This window comes from Leptidea sinapis, chromosome Z (assembly GCF_905404315.1).
Source record: "Leptidea sinapis chromosome Z, ilLepSina1.1, whole genome shotgun sequence".
Taxonomy (NCBI): domain Eukaryota; kingdom Metazoa; phylum Arthropoda; class Insecta; order Lepidoptera; family Pieridae; genus Leptidea; species Leptidea sinapis.
Genome location: NC_066312.1, coordinates 24,377,156 through 24,393,542, shown reverse-complemented (window position 1 = coordinate 24,393,542; position 16,387 = coordinate 24,377,156). Strand labels below are relative to the sequence as shown.

At 35.5% G+C, this 16,387-nt stretch overlaps 1 protein-coding gene across 4 annotated transcripts in view; it reads right to left on the bottom strand.

Moving 5' to 3' along the window:
* The window catches only part of LOC126978719 (eukaryotic translation initiation factor 4 gamma 3-like), a 74,095-nt gene that overhangs the window by 47,407 nt on the left and 10,301 nt on the right, over window positions 1–16,387 (bottom strand). The window contains exons 2-5 of one of the 4 annotated variants that reach the window (XM_050827743.1): window positions 10,453–10,478; window positions 8,100–8,272; window positions 2,796–2,911; window positions 1,830–1,967 (exon numbers count right to left, since the gene is read on the bottom strand). In XM_050827743.1, coding sequence (XP_050683700.1) covers window positions 1,830–1,967; window positions 2,796–2,911; window positions 8,100–8,272; window positions 10,453–10,478 — 453 coding nt within the window. Of the gene's footprint in view, window positions 1–1,829; window positions 1,968–2,795; window positions 2,912–8,099; window positions 8,273–10,452; window positions 10,479–10,983; window positions 11,112–16,387 lie in introns of those variants that run through there. The other 3 variants (XM_050827740.1, XM_050827741.1, XM_050827742.1) reach the window with 3 other exon arrangements.

The window sequence follows — 16,387 nt, the reverse complement described above, 5'->3', positions numbered from 1 at the left end:
AATGATAAGCAAGGCAGAATAGTCTTAGGTCAGTGAAGTGTGATCTATGTGTCACAAGATTTTTGTGTCATAACAATGTTATGTTGCAACATATTTACACAAAGTCAATATAATTAACGATCATAACTAAATCACGACAATATATTAATCATTTAACAAATGTGTATGTAAAATACGATTAAATTGTCTATATATATTCAGGATAGTAATAGATACAGTGGTGGACACATACTTAAAAACACCAATACTAACATATTATTACTTTCAAAGACATTGATGGCAGGGGCGTGCACATCATATAGGCAATTAGGCAGTGCCTACCACGTTGTGAACCTAAATGAATATAGTGTTAAAGTTAATTTATTTTAATTTGGTTCCGTTATTATATAACCAAAGCTCTTTTGAACAACTAGTCATAAAAAATTTCTTACGCTTTATACCAAATATCAATCGCCAGATTGTATTTTCCACAACTAGGACTAGTTAGATCTACATACACACATATTAAATGCATAAGTACCTACTTAAATGATTTTTTTTCATTACCTACAATACATAATACATTATTTAGGAGTTTTTTATTACATGAACAGTACGAGCATGAATGTATCTTCAGATGTCAACGACCGAGGGCTTCACATCCAAAATATCCTCCACATGTTTGGTTGACAACAAATTACATCAATGTATGATTAATTAGATTATATTTTAATGCCAAAAAATATTTACTTAGTTTCAGGTCAGAACTATTAGTAGACATTGACAAGTTGGTGAATAACGCCTACTACTCGGCTAAGTCGAGTTAGTAAGTCTTTTGTGGGGCGATGTATTTGCTTTTACAACAAGATCCCAGAAAATGTTCAAAACAAAAGTATGACGTTATTCAAAAGAATTGTTAAAAAACGTTTGTGTGGTAAAATGAACTATAACATAAATGATTTTCTTAATGATACCACAGATTGGGATAGGAGCGACCGCCCTCAGGCTATTAAATAATAAGTTTAATTGTACAAAATTACTTTGTCAACATATTTTTTTGATGAAAAAAAAAGCCCGCTGAGTTTGTTGCGCCCATTCTTCTCAGGCCTAAGGCATTCATTTTGGAATGGGTTAGGCCTGTAGTTTTTTTAGTAGTAGGTGTCACATCCTATTTTGAATAAAAATATTTGAATTTGAATCAATTGAAAATTTTACGTTCCGTTTTGTTGAATGCTTTCGTCTTAAATCACGCATAAGTGAGATGCTATAGCGTCTAATTAAGCATCTTGCATTATAATCACCAGTGAGAGACTCCTTTGCACAGGATGCCGGCTAGATTATGGGTACCACAACGGCGCCTATTTCTGCCGTGAAGCAGTATTGTGTAAGCATTATTGTGTTTATGTCTGAAGGGCGCCGTAGCTAGAGAAATTACTGGGCAAATGAGACTTGACATCTGATGTCTCAAGATAACGAGCGCTATTGTAAAGCAGCTCAGATTTTTTGGGTTTTTCAAGAATCCTGAGTGGCACTGCATTGTAATGGGCAGGGCGCATCAATTACCATCAGCTTAACGTCCTGCTCGTCTCGTCTCTTATTTTGATAAAAAAAAATCATTTCAAAGAATTACGCTCCATAAGGGCAGGTTTATGTTTCTACTGGCATCAACCAATCCATGCTTTGTTATCCTTAGTACTGTTAAGTGGCCGCTTCGCTGATTGTAAAATTTGTGTATTCGATCTGTAAAGTAGTCATTCTCATTTCAACTATACTATCTACATGAACGCACTACCCCACATTACTATCCGATAAAAGCAAAAGTTATCTTTCTGCTGATGTTCTATTCTTACCCTCCCGGCGTGGTAGACCTGGGCGTCTGGTATGTCTGCTGTATCGGGATATGCGCGGTCTGGAACAACATCGGGTGGTGGTACATCACTGGTCCGCCAGAAGTGCTTCCCGCTCCCGGAATGTACTGTTGTTGTTGTCTGGAATACATACATTGTTTTTTTTTATTTGCTCAATAATTTATATATTCCGATTTATCTACACGTGATGGTAAGCTAAGAAAATAGCTCTGGCGGATCTACTGCTGTTAAGTGATTCACATGTGTCAAGTGATGACACAGTCGCTCACATTTGCAATACTTAAGTACTGGGATAGTATAGAGTAAATTAGGATATGAAGAAAGTATCTTCTACGTCTAGATAGTTACAAAACTGGAATAATTAAGATGACTTTAGCCTTACATTATATCTCTACTAATATAACATTTTACAAATGTGGCATAATCTGGTTTTCAAATAATTTCGTTCAATTCACAATGTTATTCATAAATCACTAGATCCTCACCCCCTCTTTTTTTTATGGAATAAGAGGAATAACGAGCGTTCGGGTCACCTGGTTTAAGTGATCACCGCTGCCCACGTTCTCTTGCAACACCAGAGGAATCACAAGAGCGTTGCCGGCCTTTAAGGAAGATGTACGCGCTTGTTTTGAAGGTACCCATGTCGTATCGTCCTGGAAACACCGCACAAGGAAGCTCATTCCACAGCTTAGTAGTACGAGGGAGAAAGTTCCTTGAAAACCGCACTGTGGAGGACCACCACACATCCAGATGGTGCGGATGATATCCTAACTTGTGGCGTGTCGTGCGAAGGTGGAATACTCTACTCTTTCCGCGCAACGGGTAGGATTTCAACATTGAAACACTCATAACTATAAGTATTCCATCCATAATTAGATTTTTGTAAAGTATTTATGATTCTACTGTCTATTAATAATTATTCTATATTATGACTGCCTGAGTATTTACCTGCCATGCGAATTAGGTCTTGTCGAGTGTTGGGCGGCACGAAACTGAAAGTTTAGGTATTGATGTCGGCCCGGTTGCGATGCGTTAGATGTGGTCGATGCGTAGTTGTGTCCTGCCTGAAAAGTGAAACACAGTCATCATCATCGGGTTCGAATCCCGGTAGGTGCAAGCATTTTATATGATAAATTTGGATGTTTGTTTCCGAATCATGGACGTTTATATATGTGTAAGTAAGTATATTGCATTTAATATATCGTTGTCTTGCAACCCATAACACAGGCTATATGCCTAATTTGGGGCAAGATAATATGTGTAAAAGTGGCAATATTATTAGTATCTTGTCTTGGTATAAAATTACTTAAGACAGTGTAGAAGTCCATTTAAGAAAAGAATTGTTCCAAAATGCGCAAGTCTATATACGTACACAATTTTTTTTTATGTAAGTATTTATACACAGAAACTAAGTGTAATTATTGAAGAAGTTTTGTAAATACTTTTGATCCAGCTTATTTAGTATAACCGTTTCTTATCAGCGTGTCTATTATAACCCTGCAAGCCCTAAGTTGTGGCATGGTTCTAGGTTATATATTAATGTCCCGTGATAAAGTATGTTTTGAACACAATCAGAGAAAGTTTCATTTTGCCTATCCATAACCCGATACAGGAACATTTCCCTAAATCCAACTACTTTGTATTATACTATCACAACAATTCTGGTGACTTTATCACGGAGTGATGCATATAATTCATACATCACGCGATTTTATTTTAACAGTTTGACGAGGTAATGAGAAAAACCACCATGAGAATAATTCTTATAATAATGGAAAGAAACAAATGTCATAATATGAAATTTGTTATATTTATCAGGTTACCATGACAAGTTCAATTTAGTATTTAATAACTCGTGAGCGCCGTCTACTTAACTTCTTCTCACATTCCTAACTACGTATGTACAACATTTCATGATCATCGGTTGAGTAGTTCAGGCGTTACAAACAATCAATGAAACAGACTCACATTTACATTCGCATTTAGGTATAATATTAGCAAAACTCTGTAATATTTTTTTGTAGCAAAACATAGCTACAGAATTGCTGGCCTTAACCTTAAGAAATCTTTTATATATTTATAAAATTAATGATTTGCAATATATACGGTAATGTATTACATTATTACAGCTGCCGGTCATAAGTTCTGTCAGTGAAACAACTAACAACTATAGCAGGTATTATAATATTGTCGACTGGAGGCACTACTGGCCTCCGTAGTATTTCAGGCACCTAAACAATTCGAGTATATCTACCGCTCCAGCTAAACTTGGCCTGGTTTCAATTTATTTAATCTAGTTAAATGTCAAGGGAGCCTGGAAACCATTGAAGATATACTCTCTTGTAATAGCTGCAACGAAAGTCCTGGTTTAATTTCACGAGCGTAGCGAAATACAGAGCTGCATTTCTTTAAAATAATTTCTATTGAATTAACGCTTTAAAATTAATTATAAATATAAAGTAAGTGCACTGAGTTAAGGTTAACACAATTTCTTAATTTAATTCAGTTCTTTATATAACATATTTTGCCATAATATCTGCATTTGGGTCTTATATAATATATCACTTCAATATAAATAATTATTGGCACACAGTTTAATATTATATTTTATTGTATAACATCTCCGAACCCTTAGAAACTGTTAACTATTCATACACATTCCAATAGTTATTTCGGCTGCTTTTTTATCGTGTACAGAAAAATCATGAATCCTCTCCATGTGTATGAACTTCCAGCCGATTGTTCCCACTTAAAAAAAAGATGCTGGACGCTGTGAGTAATTCATGTATCTCCTCAAAGTTAATGGCAATTTTTGTTAATTACAACAAGAAAACAAGCATTTGAGTATTACGTATTGTTCAAACCAAAATTCTAAATTTAATAATAATGTTACCATTGAACTGAACTAGCTATAAAACAGGGATATCTAATTTCACAAACTTATTTCATTATACACTTGTATGAAACCTTCAGAGGTTTACGCGAGAAGTGTATGAGATCAAGGTCGTTGTCGATTACCTTATCACTAACAAGATCTGTAATGAAAGCAAGTGAACATTTATTGTTTCAGGTAACACTAGTATCCATTGAAATGAATAAAACGAGTAATTTCTGTATTGGTAGCTTGCTTGGAATATAAAGAGGTGCTATGACAAATAATAAAATTTAAAAGCCGTTGCAAATGCTTCTGTAAATTTTACTCAACCGAACGATTTACTTTAGTTATGTTAGTATTTTTACGTTACTCTCAGTGCAAGACGTGAATTAAAAGCCATAAAAAATATTTATTTTCTCAAAATTGATTACTTTAGAATTCTTTTTGATGTTATTTCTAATATGCTAGATACTGCTACCGCTTCGGAAAAAATTGGTTTGTGTTTCGAGTTTGTTTCTACGATAGAATCCGTAAAGAGGTTATTTGGAGTAGAACCAGTGCTACCGACATAACGCAAAGAATGAGTAAGTTGAAATGGTAATGGTCGGTCCACATCACTTGCAGAATCGATTATCTACATATAACATTTATTAGATAGGAGGACAAACAAAGCATGGTCACGTAGTGACTGAACAAGTTTCAATTTACTTCGTGAGCTCACGATAAAAAACAAGTATCATATGACATTTCTCGACGACTACTCGAAAACATCGCCGTTAAAATCGCGTCTCCCATTTTATCTTCCTTAGTAAAAATGCATGTTGAGGACTAGTAGGCACTACGCTCTCAACAATCAATTTGAGAAGTTTCAAGAGAGTGGTCGATATGGAAAACTGTTGTCTTTCGGGATATATCGTAAAGGAAAATGCACGCTTGCGCTTCGCGTGGCGGAACAAACAATGAAAAAAAACAATACGCTATTGTAAAATTATGTTCAATTATCGTTAGTAATGTATGGTACGCGATCCAAGACAGTCATTATGCGCTGTGTAAGACTCCAGCGGAGGGGAACTGTAAGCGAAACTTAACTGCCGATTGAACGGGGGCTATGACACGTCCGTCTCAGGGTTACTAATGGGACTTGTAGATACAAGCATCAATCCAAACGTGGATCACGTTATCCAGATCTAAGCAGTCATAGAATATAGACACGACGCGAACTTCAATTATTTTTCCTGAAACGACGTAGGCTTAAAGAACGTATTGTATAGGAAAACACATTTCATCTGTTACGTGACTTTAGAAACAATGGCAAGAGTCTAGATAAAAAATCAAGTAACAACTACAAATATACAACGTTTAATCGTCAAAGCCAAGTTACTACGGTTCTTAAATATTGTGAATGGACTCGTTATAAGGCCCCATTTAAGCTCCTTTCGGCTTTACGGGTAGTTTTGTAACATCCTGTAAAAGAAGAATGCTAATAAAAACAAAGACGTTTCTCTGCAAACAAAAGAAAAACCTTTTATTTAAATTATAATGATCAGCATCTTTCTAATTACACTATCTGTAAACAAGGAATCCATTTACTTTCAGAAGAATCAAAATAAACAACATTAAATGCCTTTATATCAGGTCTTGTTATTTCTCTTACAAATGTTTACATAACATTGTTCCAATGTTTTAATTACTCGAAAAAAATTAAGACAATAAATTTCAGACTGGATATCATAATGACGAAGTGATTTGGAGGAGGGAGAGAGGCTAAAGGTAGTTACTAATTTTATGCATATGTATTATTGTTGCTGATTGCTTTGGTAATAACTTATCAAAAATATGAACTCATTTCATTTTCAACATAACAACAATATCTTAAATTAAAAAATGGTGCAGTGTGAATACGCCTTAATAGCGGTTCCCTTTGTGGTGGCTAATGGCATTTAAAAGAATATTGCGTGATTGAGATTGGATAATATCTTTCTCATATTCTCCAATCTGAGCAGTAAATATCATGATTCAAAGAACAATTCAAAGAGTATTATGGATACAGGCCGAACTTTTTAAACCTAAATGCATAACGTAGTTTCATAATTAGATTAGAATTATCTTTACTATGTAATACATATCTAAAGTAAATACAAATTTGGAATGATTTTCAATGTCAGCCAAAGAAAATGCACATACAAAATATCTTCGTCTTCATGGCTAAATGAGAACATAAATTACTTTACAGCTGCAAAGAATAGTATGCATTATACTATTATATGATATTATGTCACATCTACGTTATTCATCTGTTTTAGGTCAAAGAGAGTTCAGAAAAACAGCTGATAAAGATTGCGGCATGCAGTTTTTGCGGAAACATAGCATATCAAAATTTTTTATTAAAATATAATGTAAATTCATTTCTGACTTCCACATAGTCATTAGTGATGATCTAAAGAATGTCTGGTTCAAAGTATAGTATACTCATAAAATTTCATCATGTATATTTTAAATTACTTTTTTAGTAGTAATGGTGGCGAAATATTGGTCAATCCCATTTAATTTTTGATTTCTATATTCCACACCACTTTAGTATTTTGCATATCCCGGAATAAGCTCTAACAATTTGGATGAAATTACCACGGGTGATTTTGGGGCCGAAAAATTGATCTAGCTAGGTCTCATCTGCGGAGTATCGTCGAAAGAGAACAGAGAGCGAGTAGGTCAGGTCCTATGTAACAAAATATATAAGCAATCCCAGCCCCCCATGCCCATAAATATAATTAAGTAAGTAGTAAATTATTTAAAAAATATTTATCATGTCATTTATATCTGAAGTCTAGCTTTTATACCGAGCTTATTACATATTGGTACCCAACCGATATAGGAGTGTCCTAACTTAAGGTTAGTTTAAGAAGGCGTTACATGTTCAGTATAAATCAAAATCGTATCTGCGTGGCTTCTCTACAGCCCGTAAGTATTGCTACCGTGGAGTAGGAATTTCTCCAGCGCTCGAATTTAAAAAAAAAAACTGGTTAAGTGTGAGTCAGACTCGCACACTAAGGGTAGGGCCGACGCTCATGACAATACGTCATTTCTAAACACAAAAAAATGCAAGTCAGCCGTATTGGAATACCCACGCCAGCTTAATTTTCTATTGTATGTTCTTATAGCGACTATAGTCTATACTGTCAAACTTTCAACTGCCTAGCTATTGCGGTTTATGAGATACATCCGCTGACGGACGGAACGACCGCGGAGACTTCGTAACAGGTTCCCACTAGTAACCCTTTATGTACTGAACCCTTTAAAATATCGACCTCACGTTATTGGTGTAATGGCTCCCACTTACAATATAAATATACAGAATCGAATAGCCTAGTTTGACATACCATTGTAGTCTTCGACATTTCCGGTGGTGGCGGTGCGGAAGGTTGAGGCGCTGACGGGGCCCTCATGGTCTGGGCCGGTGGCTGGGCCCCTGCAGTGCCGTTACCACCCATGTACCCCGGCCCCGCGGCTCCGCCCGGGTGATAGCGGTCCGCGACGTTTGCGGGAATCGTCACTGGACAAAAAATAAACATACACTATTTCGTTTCAGGCTAACTAGTGTTGCCCTGGCAACAGATACATTCACATCTCCAATTTATAATATAGGTGACATACGGTTTGAGATACGCTTATCGCGTTATTATAAACAAAAGCAGCAGGTTATGTTTAAGTGAGCGAGTCGCAATATTTCTTATCATCGACCCTCACGCTGAATCTTCATTGTCTATTATAAGAACTCTTACGTAACATAAGGATCAAGAAAATCTGTTAAGGCTTCTTTGCATAAACCACGCGGCTTCTGGAATTGAGTGGCTTGTCCGTCTACACGCAGTCAATGGTCAATAATCGCCTTTATGATAACCTAGTTGTATACTGTAACTATAGGACAAAATACTGCTGCTGTCTATGATAACAACTAATTAACTTGTCTTCCACTAAATCTATTTATATATTTTATCACAAAATTAGCATATACGAACATATTGTTTGCGCACTTCACTTAAACGTCCAATATCAATTTCATAATAAGTTTGCATCGGCATACTTTGTTATGAGATGTTAAGCAATATATTATTGTAAGGCAGTTTGATATTATAACAATATTAATTATTAACGATAATAATTATCGAACTGTCATTTGTGCGCGATAAATAATAACAATGCATAATTTGAGCACAGAGTAGACTATCTGACTATTTTTGATAACCTGGGTAGTTAGGTGTATGAAATGAATTAATATGAATAACTTGTATTGTTGTGATTGAAATAGTTACCATAATAACTAGCTTATGATAATGAAATAATGTTGATACGATTTCTGTCATTTATCGGTATCTACCTACTATATAGTTTTGTGGTGTTAAATGATCACCGCCGCGCACATTTTCTTGCAGAGGAATCACAGGAGCGTTACCGGCCGAAGAAGAAGAAGGTGTACGCGCTTTAGAACTTAGAAGGGGTTGTAATATTTTTTTATGTTAACCTAAGAACTTAACAAGAATCGTGTGTAAATGGGTACACACACGTCGCATTGTTTCATTTAAATATCACAATAAATCAAAAATCACTAATGTTTATTTGCTAACAATGATGCATAGAGTCACCAATTTCTTCAAACATTGAAATTCATTCATTATTCAGTCAAAAGTGGCCACCGTGACATTTACGAAGATAATTCAAAGTATTGATTGATAAAAAATGCAATAACTAGTGTTAATTTTTTTCGGTTATAAGAGACACTATAGAAGAGGAATCCAAAATCACGGTATATAGGTACTGGGTTTATGTACATGCTGATCGTAATAAAGTTTTTGTTTGGTTGGGAACTTACGACAGAAAAGACATCAACAATGTACGAGCCGAAGGGACGAAGCCGACAATGTCGCGGTTTTTATTGTGAGCACGATATGCCGTTTAGGTGTAGATATTACTGTATGCACTAATGTACAAAATTAACATATAAAGCGCAGAGTGTTTCTGTTCACAGATACATTCACATTATTTTTTGTTTTGTTAGAATTATATTTATACATTAATGTTTATTAAGCAGAAATAAAGCGGGAGATATAATCGCGAACAACATAAAAATATTAAAGACATGAAAGTGGTCTATTTTTTAAACTCCTTGATAATTATTTTTACTGTTAATTTAATTTGTTTTTATTTTAATATTACATTTTGTAGGACAAGTATTATTTAATAAAATAAATATATGAATGAGCCATGACTAAAGACCAATATTTCAGTAATATTATGATATTTTTATACATACAACTAAACTATAACTTGTTCATAGTTGAGAACGAACTTGCTCTCAAACGCACCATAAAACCGTAACTTGATAACGAAATGTAGCACGGTATTGATTAAAATTTTATACACGTGAGTGAACTTGTATTTATAATTACTTTTATAATGATTCCACGTATACATGCGATATTATTACTGTATTGTATACATGTGGCTCGATGAAATCGTTTTAATTCTCTAAAATTAAAAAGTCCCTCATCTTGTATTTAATTTATATTAAAAAAATGTGTGTGTGTGTGTGTGTGTGTGTGTGTGTGTGTGTGTGTGTGTGTGTGTGTGTGTGTGTCTGAACTTAAGTTGAATGATAATAAGTGGACAGAAACACCCCTAATGTTTCCAACCAGTTTTGTTCCTCGATCTTGTACTAATTTGAATCCAACTCACTGTGTGGTGTTGACGCCCTTGGATATCTGATGTTATTATTAAGGAAATTAACAAATACACAAATATCAAAATGCATTATAAAATAACACACTCAACTTTATCGCGTCGCTTTGAACAACAACTTGGAATTTGGATACACATTGAACATTACAGACCAACATCAAAATGTCTTATCGCTAAAATAACAACGCAAATATATTATTAACAAAGTCTCACTCGTAGACAATACTTTTGCAACTCACCACTGGAATAGAAACTTGGGTTTATAGAGCTAAGTATAGTTTCTCCACAATAAGAGTACAATTATATAAGATTAAATAAAAACAAGACCAACGCAAGATTTGAACCTGTCATTCAAAAACCAAAATCTAGAATGCCGATTACCATAAAAAAAATTAGATATAATATGACATTATGTGGTGTGGGATACCAATGGAGAACATTAATTTGTAAGTTCAATAAAAGTAGTATACAGTTTGGTATAACGCAATTAGCGTGAGGCCAGTTGTCACTTAGTCAGCAGTCACTTACTAGTCTGCGGGCGTCTGTAGTGCAGGGCGTGCGCTGCTCGCAGGGGCTCCAGGGTCGGCTGCTGTGCAAAGTGCATCTTGCTGAGTGCCGGCGAGCTCATCTGACCGCCGCTCACCACTTGGTTCAAACGACCGACATGTGCCGTATTAACGCTAGTATTGCTTTGGTTACTAAGACTAATGTGGCTCGTGGCCGCCGACTGGGTAGCGTGGACAGTCTTCAGCAGATTGTTCGGGATGCTCCCGGGGCCGGGGTGGCCCAGGTGGTTCATCGGGCCTCTCAGCAGGTGCGCTACGGACGTGTGGGTCCCGTGCGAGATGTTAAACGTCGGTTGGAGCGTCTGCGGCATCTCCAGGGACGCATGATGGGCGCGGAAGACACAGCCGGGGCCCGCGCCGCCGCACCTACTGTTACCACCCCTCAGGCCCATCTTAATCTCATGATACAGATTCTTTAAAATTTGAATCAGCCAAACGTTGAACCATTCCCAAAATAAAGGCGACACGAGCATTGGCTTAAGGCGATGTCAATTCGTCGGAATTAACATTATATTATTGCTTCATTGCTTATAGTATATCCAGTCTTACGTTACATTACACTAACTACTACGCGATGTATTCAATATCGTCGGAATCGAACGCGTATCGCATCGCGATAATATTTGCAGTGCGCATCCACGACATAAAATGTATATTATGCAGCAAAGAGCATAGAGAAAATCGATAGTGCTACGCGGTGACCGCTCTTCGTTCACGCGTTCTAAACATCGCCGCCACTGTCTTTACGTAATCGTTGCGGCCACTTTGAAACCAGGAGACGGGTACACGAAAAATTTGTAGATGTATGTAAGCTGCACTTAAAATTTTTTTGCTTATTGCATAATTTTCGCGAGATCAGCGTTCACCCCTGACGCTTGTTGATGTTACATTGTAATAGGATTCTGAGTCGGAAAGGGACGCAGCTATGTCGTTGAAGGGGCGGACCGAATGTCCTCCGTCAACCCCACGAATTCATTCGTTGTGAACGAGTAGGAGAAGCTCTCGGAGCTTACATTGCGCTGCATATATTACTTTGCGCTATTCACTTCGTCCTCAAACCGCAATGAACGTTGAAATTGTATTTCCTACATTTTATCGATCGCAACCGCGTGCCAACAGTTCCATTGTAAAACCTTAGTGATTTTGTTCTAACCTCTTATTAGCAATATCTTCCCTTAAAATAATTTGGTGCCATTATCACAATCACAATAACACTGAGCAAAATAAAATAAGTTGTAATAGGTGTAAATCCTTGTAGGTTAGATAACAATATTAAATATCTCTAAGATCATAATTTTTCCCAATTGGATTTAATGTATTTGATACATTAGTTACAGAATATATTATTACGATACAAAATTAATTTTAAATTGTTACCCCACATATAAAATATCTAGTCACTAATTATATAATTGAAGGTAGTATTTTCTTTGATTAACATTATCAAGAATATATTGAGATGCTACACTTATAATATTTATTCCTTTTAAATTTATATATATAAATAAATAATATAGTAGATTCCACCTCCCCGTTTAATAAAATATTCGCACCAACATTTTAATTAAATTCGCTTTTCTATGTTGCTGTATCTCCGTTAGGAATGTTCTCTCTTGCACGCTTTGTTCGTCTATAGTCTATACGCTAGTATATTGTTAGTCTATGGTCTATGCATGTTTTTCATGTAACTGTGTCAAGGTATTACGAATGCTTCTTAGGAAATTGTTTTACATTTGGGATACTTGTTATTTGTGTGTGTATGGAATATTTTGACGGATTCCGATATAGGTTAGTAAATGTTTTCCAATTCAAATATTCGTGTTTCGGGAAAAGTAAGACGACTACTAGGGAGTATTGGAGCCTTTGGCTTCGTTAAGCGCATAAATGACACCCCTGTTAGGATTCGCTAACACTTGAACAATGTACTAATTTTGTGTAGTTAATATGTTAGACGATATAACAATTTTATGATTTAAAAACTCAATAACGCCTTAACCAATTACAATAAGAAATCTATACATAGTACAAATACGCATAGCATCTGTAAATGTTTATGTATTTTTAACCGACTTCGACAAGGAGGAGGTTCTCAACTCGATTGGTATTTTTTTATGTATGTCCCATTTTCGGGATTCTTTAATTTCTTAAGTTTGATTCGAAATGTTTGCCATTTGGTCCCATAAAAATTTCACATAGTTTGGCCCAGTAGTTTTCATTTAATGAATATTTTTGTTTACGTCGATGATGTTAATATAGTTTAGCTTTATAGGAGTTTTTAGTTAGATTGATTATATATTATTATTATTATTAACCCGTTTGCCGATAAATGGGTCTTAAGCTACCTGTCACTCATAGCTAACAAACGTTCTTCACGATATTTCAGTGACTCACAAGAACTTCACGTTCTTGATTTATATAGTTTAAGGCACGTGGAAGCTTTCGAAGGTCAAACCTAGATACTTAAAACTATACTATACTATTTAATATATGAGAATAAAAAGCAAAGAAATCTTACTAGTTTAGCTGATTAACGACACTAAAATGTAAGATATAATAATATAAATTGATAGGTTTGCAGTCGGTGCCAAGCAAAATGTAATGGCAGGTACCCACACTTGCCACGCGTGACTTTGAGCGGGATAGCTTTGTCTAGAACCAAAACACCCAAGCGGGCACGCAACGACTTAAACCCTATCAATAGGTAGCACGTAATAATAATAGTTTTTTATTAATATTAAAGGTATAAGATTTGCTTTAGAGGTGTATTAAATAAAATGTTTATCTGTTTTCAAAGTCGGTTTATTTAAACGTAGTTTTTTTTAACTACTAATATACGTTGAGCTCATCGAAGACAACGACATAATTAAGATTTTTTATTGATTATTTACCACCGAGAAATCAATATATTATTACGCTAACTTTCACCTAATTGTAAACAATGTACTTATTTTGTGTAATTAATATGTTAGACGGTATATCCATTTTATGATTTAATAACTCAATAACGGCTTAACCAATTACGATAAAAATCTAAAATTTATACATAGTACATCTGTAAATAGTTTATGATTACTAACATGCGTTGAGCTCATCGACAACGTATTTAATTCCTAATTTGGACTTTCTAGGGATTATTAGTTATCACCGAGAAATCAATATATTACGCTGATTTAAAATCATATCATTTTGATCTAGGTCTAACAGTGGTCTCAAAAAAAACAAGCTTAAAAAACACTTAACATTACTCCAATGAGAACGCGTCGTAGTAATATGATATATATAGCGAAATTCCAAGAATTGAAAACAAAACCCGCGCACTAACAGAAGTTGAATAACTCGAACTACATTCCTAGAAATCTATTATGCATCATGCTTGATGTGTGGCGGGTCATACTATGCAGAAGCTGGAGCCCTCGCAATAAGAATATATACTGTACAGCAGTGGTGCTCAAACGGTCGATCGCGAGTGCTTTTTGAGTCGATCTCGAGAAAAAAATCCGGTATAATAAACTAAAATCGGTAATTACGTACCATCTTATGAAAAGTATGCTCAGGATATGCAGTGTCACGCTTAAACATCCAAAGTCACTATTTAGTTAAGCTTAGAACTTAAGAACGCGTTTGTTTTGAAAGAACCAATAAACTCGCAATTTTGAATAATAATTATGAGTTTATTCATTGTCATTTAGACGACAATCCTTCATCACACATACTTGAAGCCTCTCAGAGCCGATCGATCGTAGTTTAACAATTTTGAGGTAGATCGCCAGCAGTTCAAGCTTGAGCACCCCTGCTGTACAGTTATGGAGCGACGCAACCTACGTTGTGTATATACCTAGTCATGCCATAAATACTGAAACAAAAAAAAAAGGCGTGTGGCACTCGGGGACTGCCGCGGTAAAGCTATTGCATAGCATTTTTTATCAACTTATGCAATTATAATTATTTATTTATTTTATTTATGCGGTATTTTGTTTTTTTGATAAAATTAATTTTAAAAAAAGCAAACGGGAAGTGAGTTAAATTTAACTTGCCAGATTTGATTACAGACAGACAACGGGACAGGTGAAACTAAATAAAAATGCATGTCATAATAGTAAAAAATAAAAAAACGTGATAAAAAAAATAAAGAAATAAAAAAAAATCAAGATGTACCCCAGGCTCGAACCCGAGACCTTCTTCACAAAAAACATACGTGATGACCGCTGTTCCTCGGCAACTGTAATGACCCTGCCGAAATATCTATATACATCTAGTAAGTGTTAGGTTATTTTCGTTACGGAATTTCTGGATTCGGTCTCCACGCTCAAGGCCCGCGATAGAAGTTATGCAATAGCTTAAAAGAAAAAAATTCTATTGCAAATAACATTTATTACGTTTAAAGTGTGCTAGTTTAATACATTAATACGTTTCCAACCAAGACTGCGTAGACCGGCTTTATGACCCGGCGCCCAGTCTTGCTAGAACGACCATTCTTGGTTATTGAACCTGGTGTTGTTAAGGGGCTTCAGTACCTTCTCAAGAATGGTACCTTGATACGCTTGTGCCGATGTTTTGATACCGTTTTGGACGTCGTTTTTACGAAGTCGGATAGTGCTCACGTTGTACTCTGTCGACTAATTGGGAAGCTTCTTCAGAGCTTTGAGCATAAATACGGTCATTTTGTTTGTTAAAATGTTGCTCAATTGTAAAAAAAAATCTCATCCGTAGACAAAAATTTTCTGTGACCTCTCTTTGCGTACCGCTTCAGTGGTTGTTTTGATTTTACAGCCATATTTTTTTAAATTATCAGTTAAGAAATGACCAGTACGGACAGGATTTCTTCGAATTCTTTCCCTTACTACTTTGACCACCTTTTTCGAACGAACACTACGTGAAGGATCAGTCCTCTTTGTGTCACAAAGTCTCATTGTACCTATTAATATCCCGGTAACAAACATTTAACTAATACCAATCGTATCGAGAGTTAAAAATTGCATTCAGTTGCTCCATACGTACTTTGTGTAATGCAGCACAGGGATTCGATTCTCTTTATCACCCCACTCCATTTTGATATCGCAAAATATTGTACAGTGTATTGGCGCCAAATGAGAAAACTCAATTAACAACCATACAAAAATTACAGATTTCAAATTCAAATGTAATATTTTGTTTATTTTTAATTGTAACAGTATTTATGGCCAGACTAAGTATGTTATTATCTGTTTAGGCACACTCCGTTGCACATACTTGCATTGGTGTCGCTACGTGTGCGGGGCTGACGCCCACACTTGTTGCGCGCTTGTTCGTGAAGTTTGAAGACACAATAACACATTAACTTACAATTATTAATAATTTTGTTTTTGAATTTCACTTTAAGATTTGTT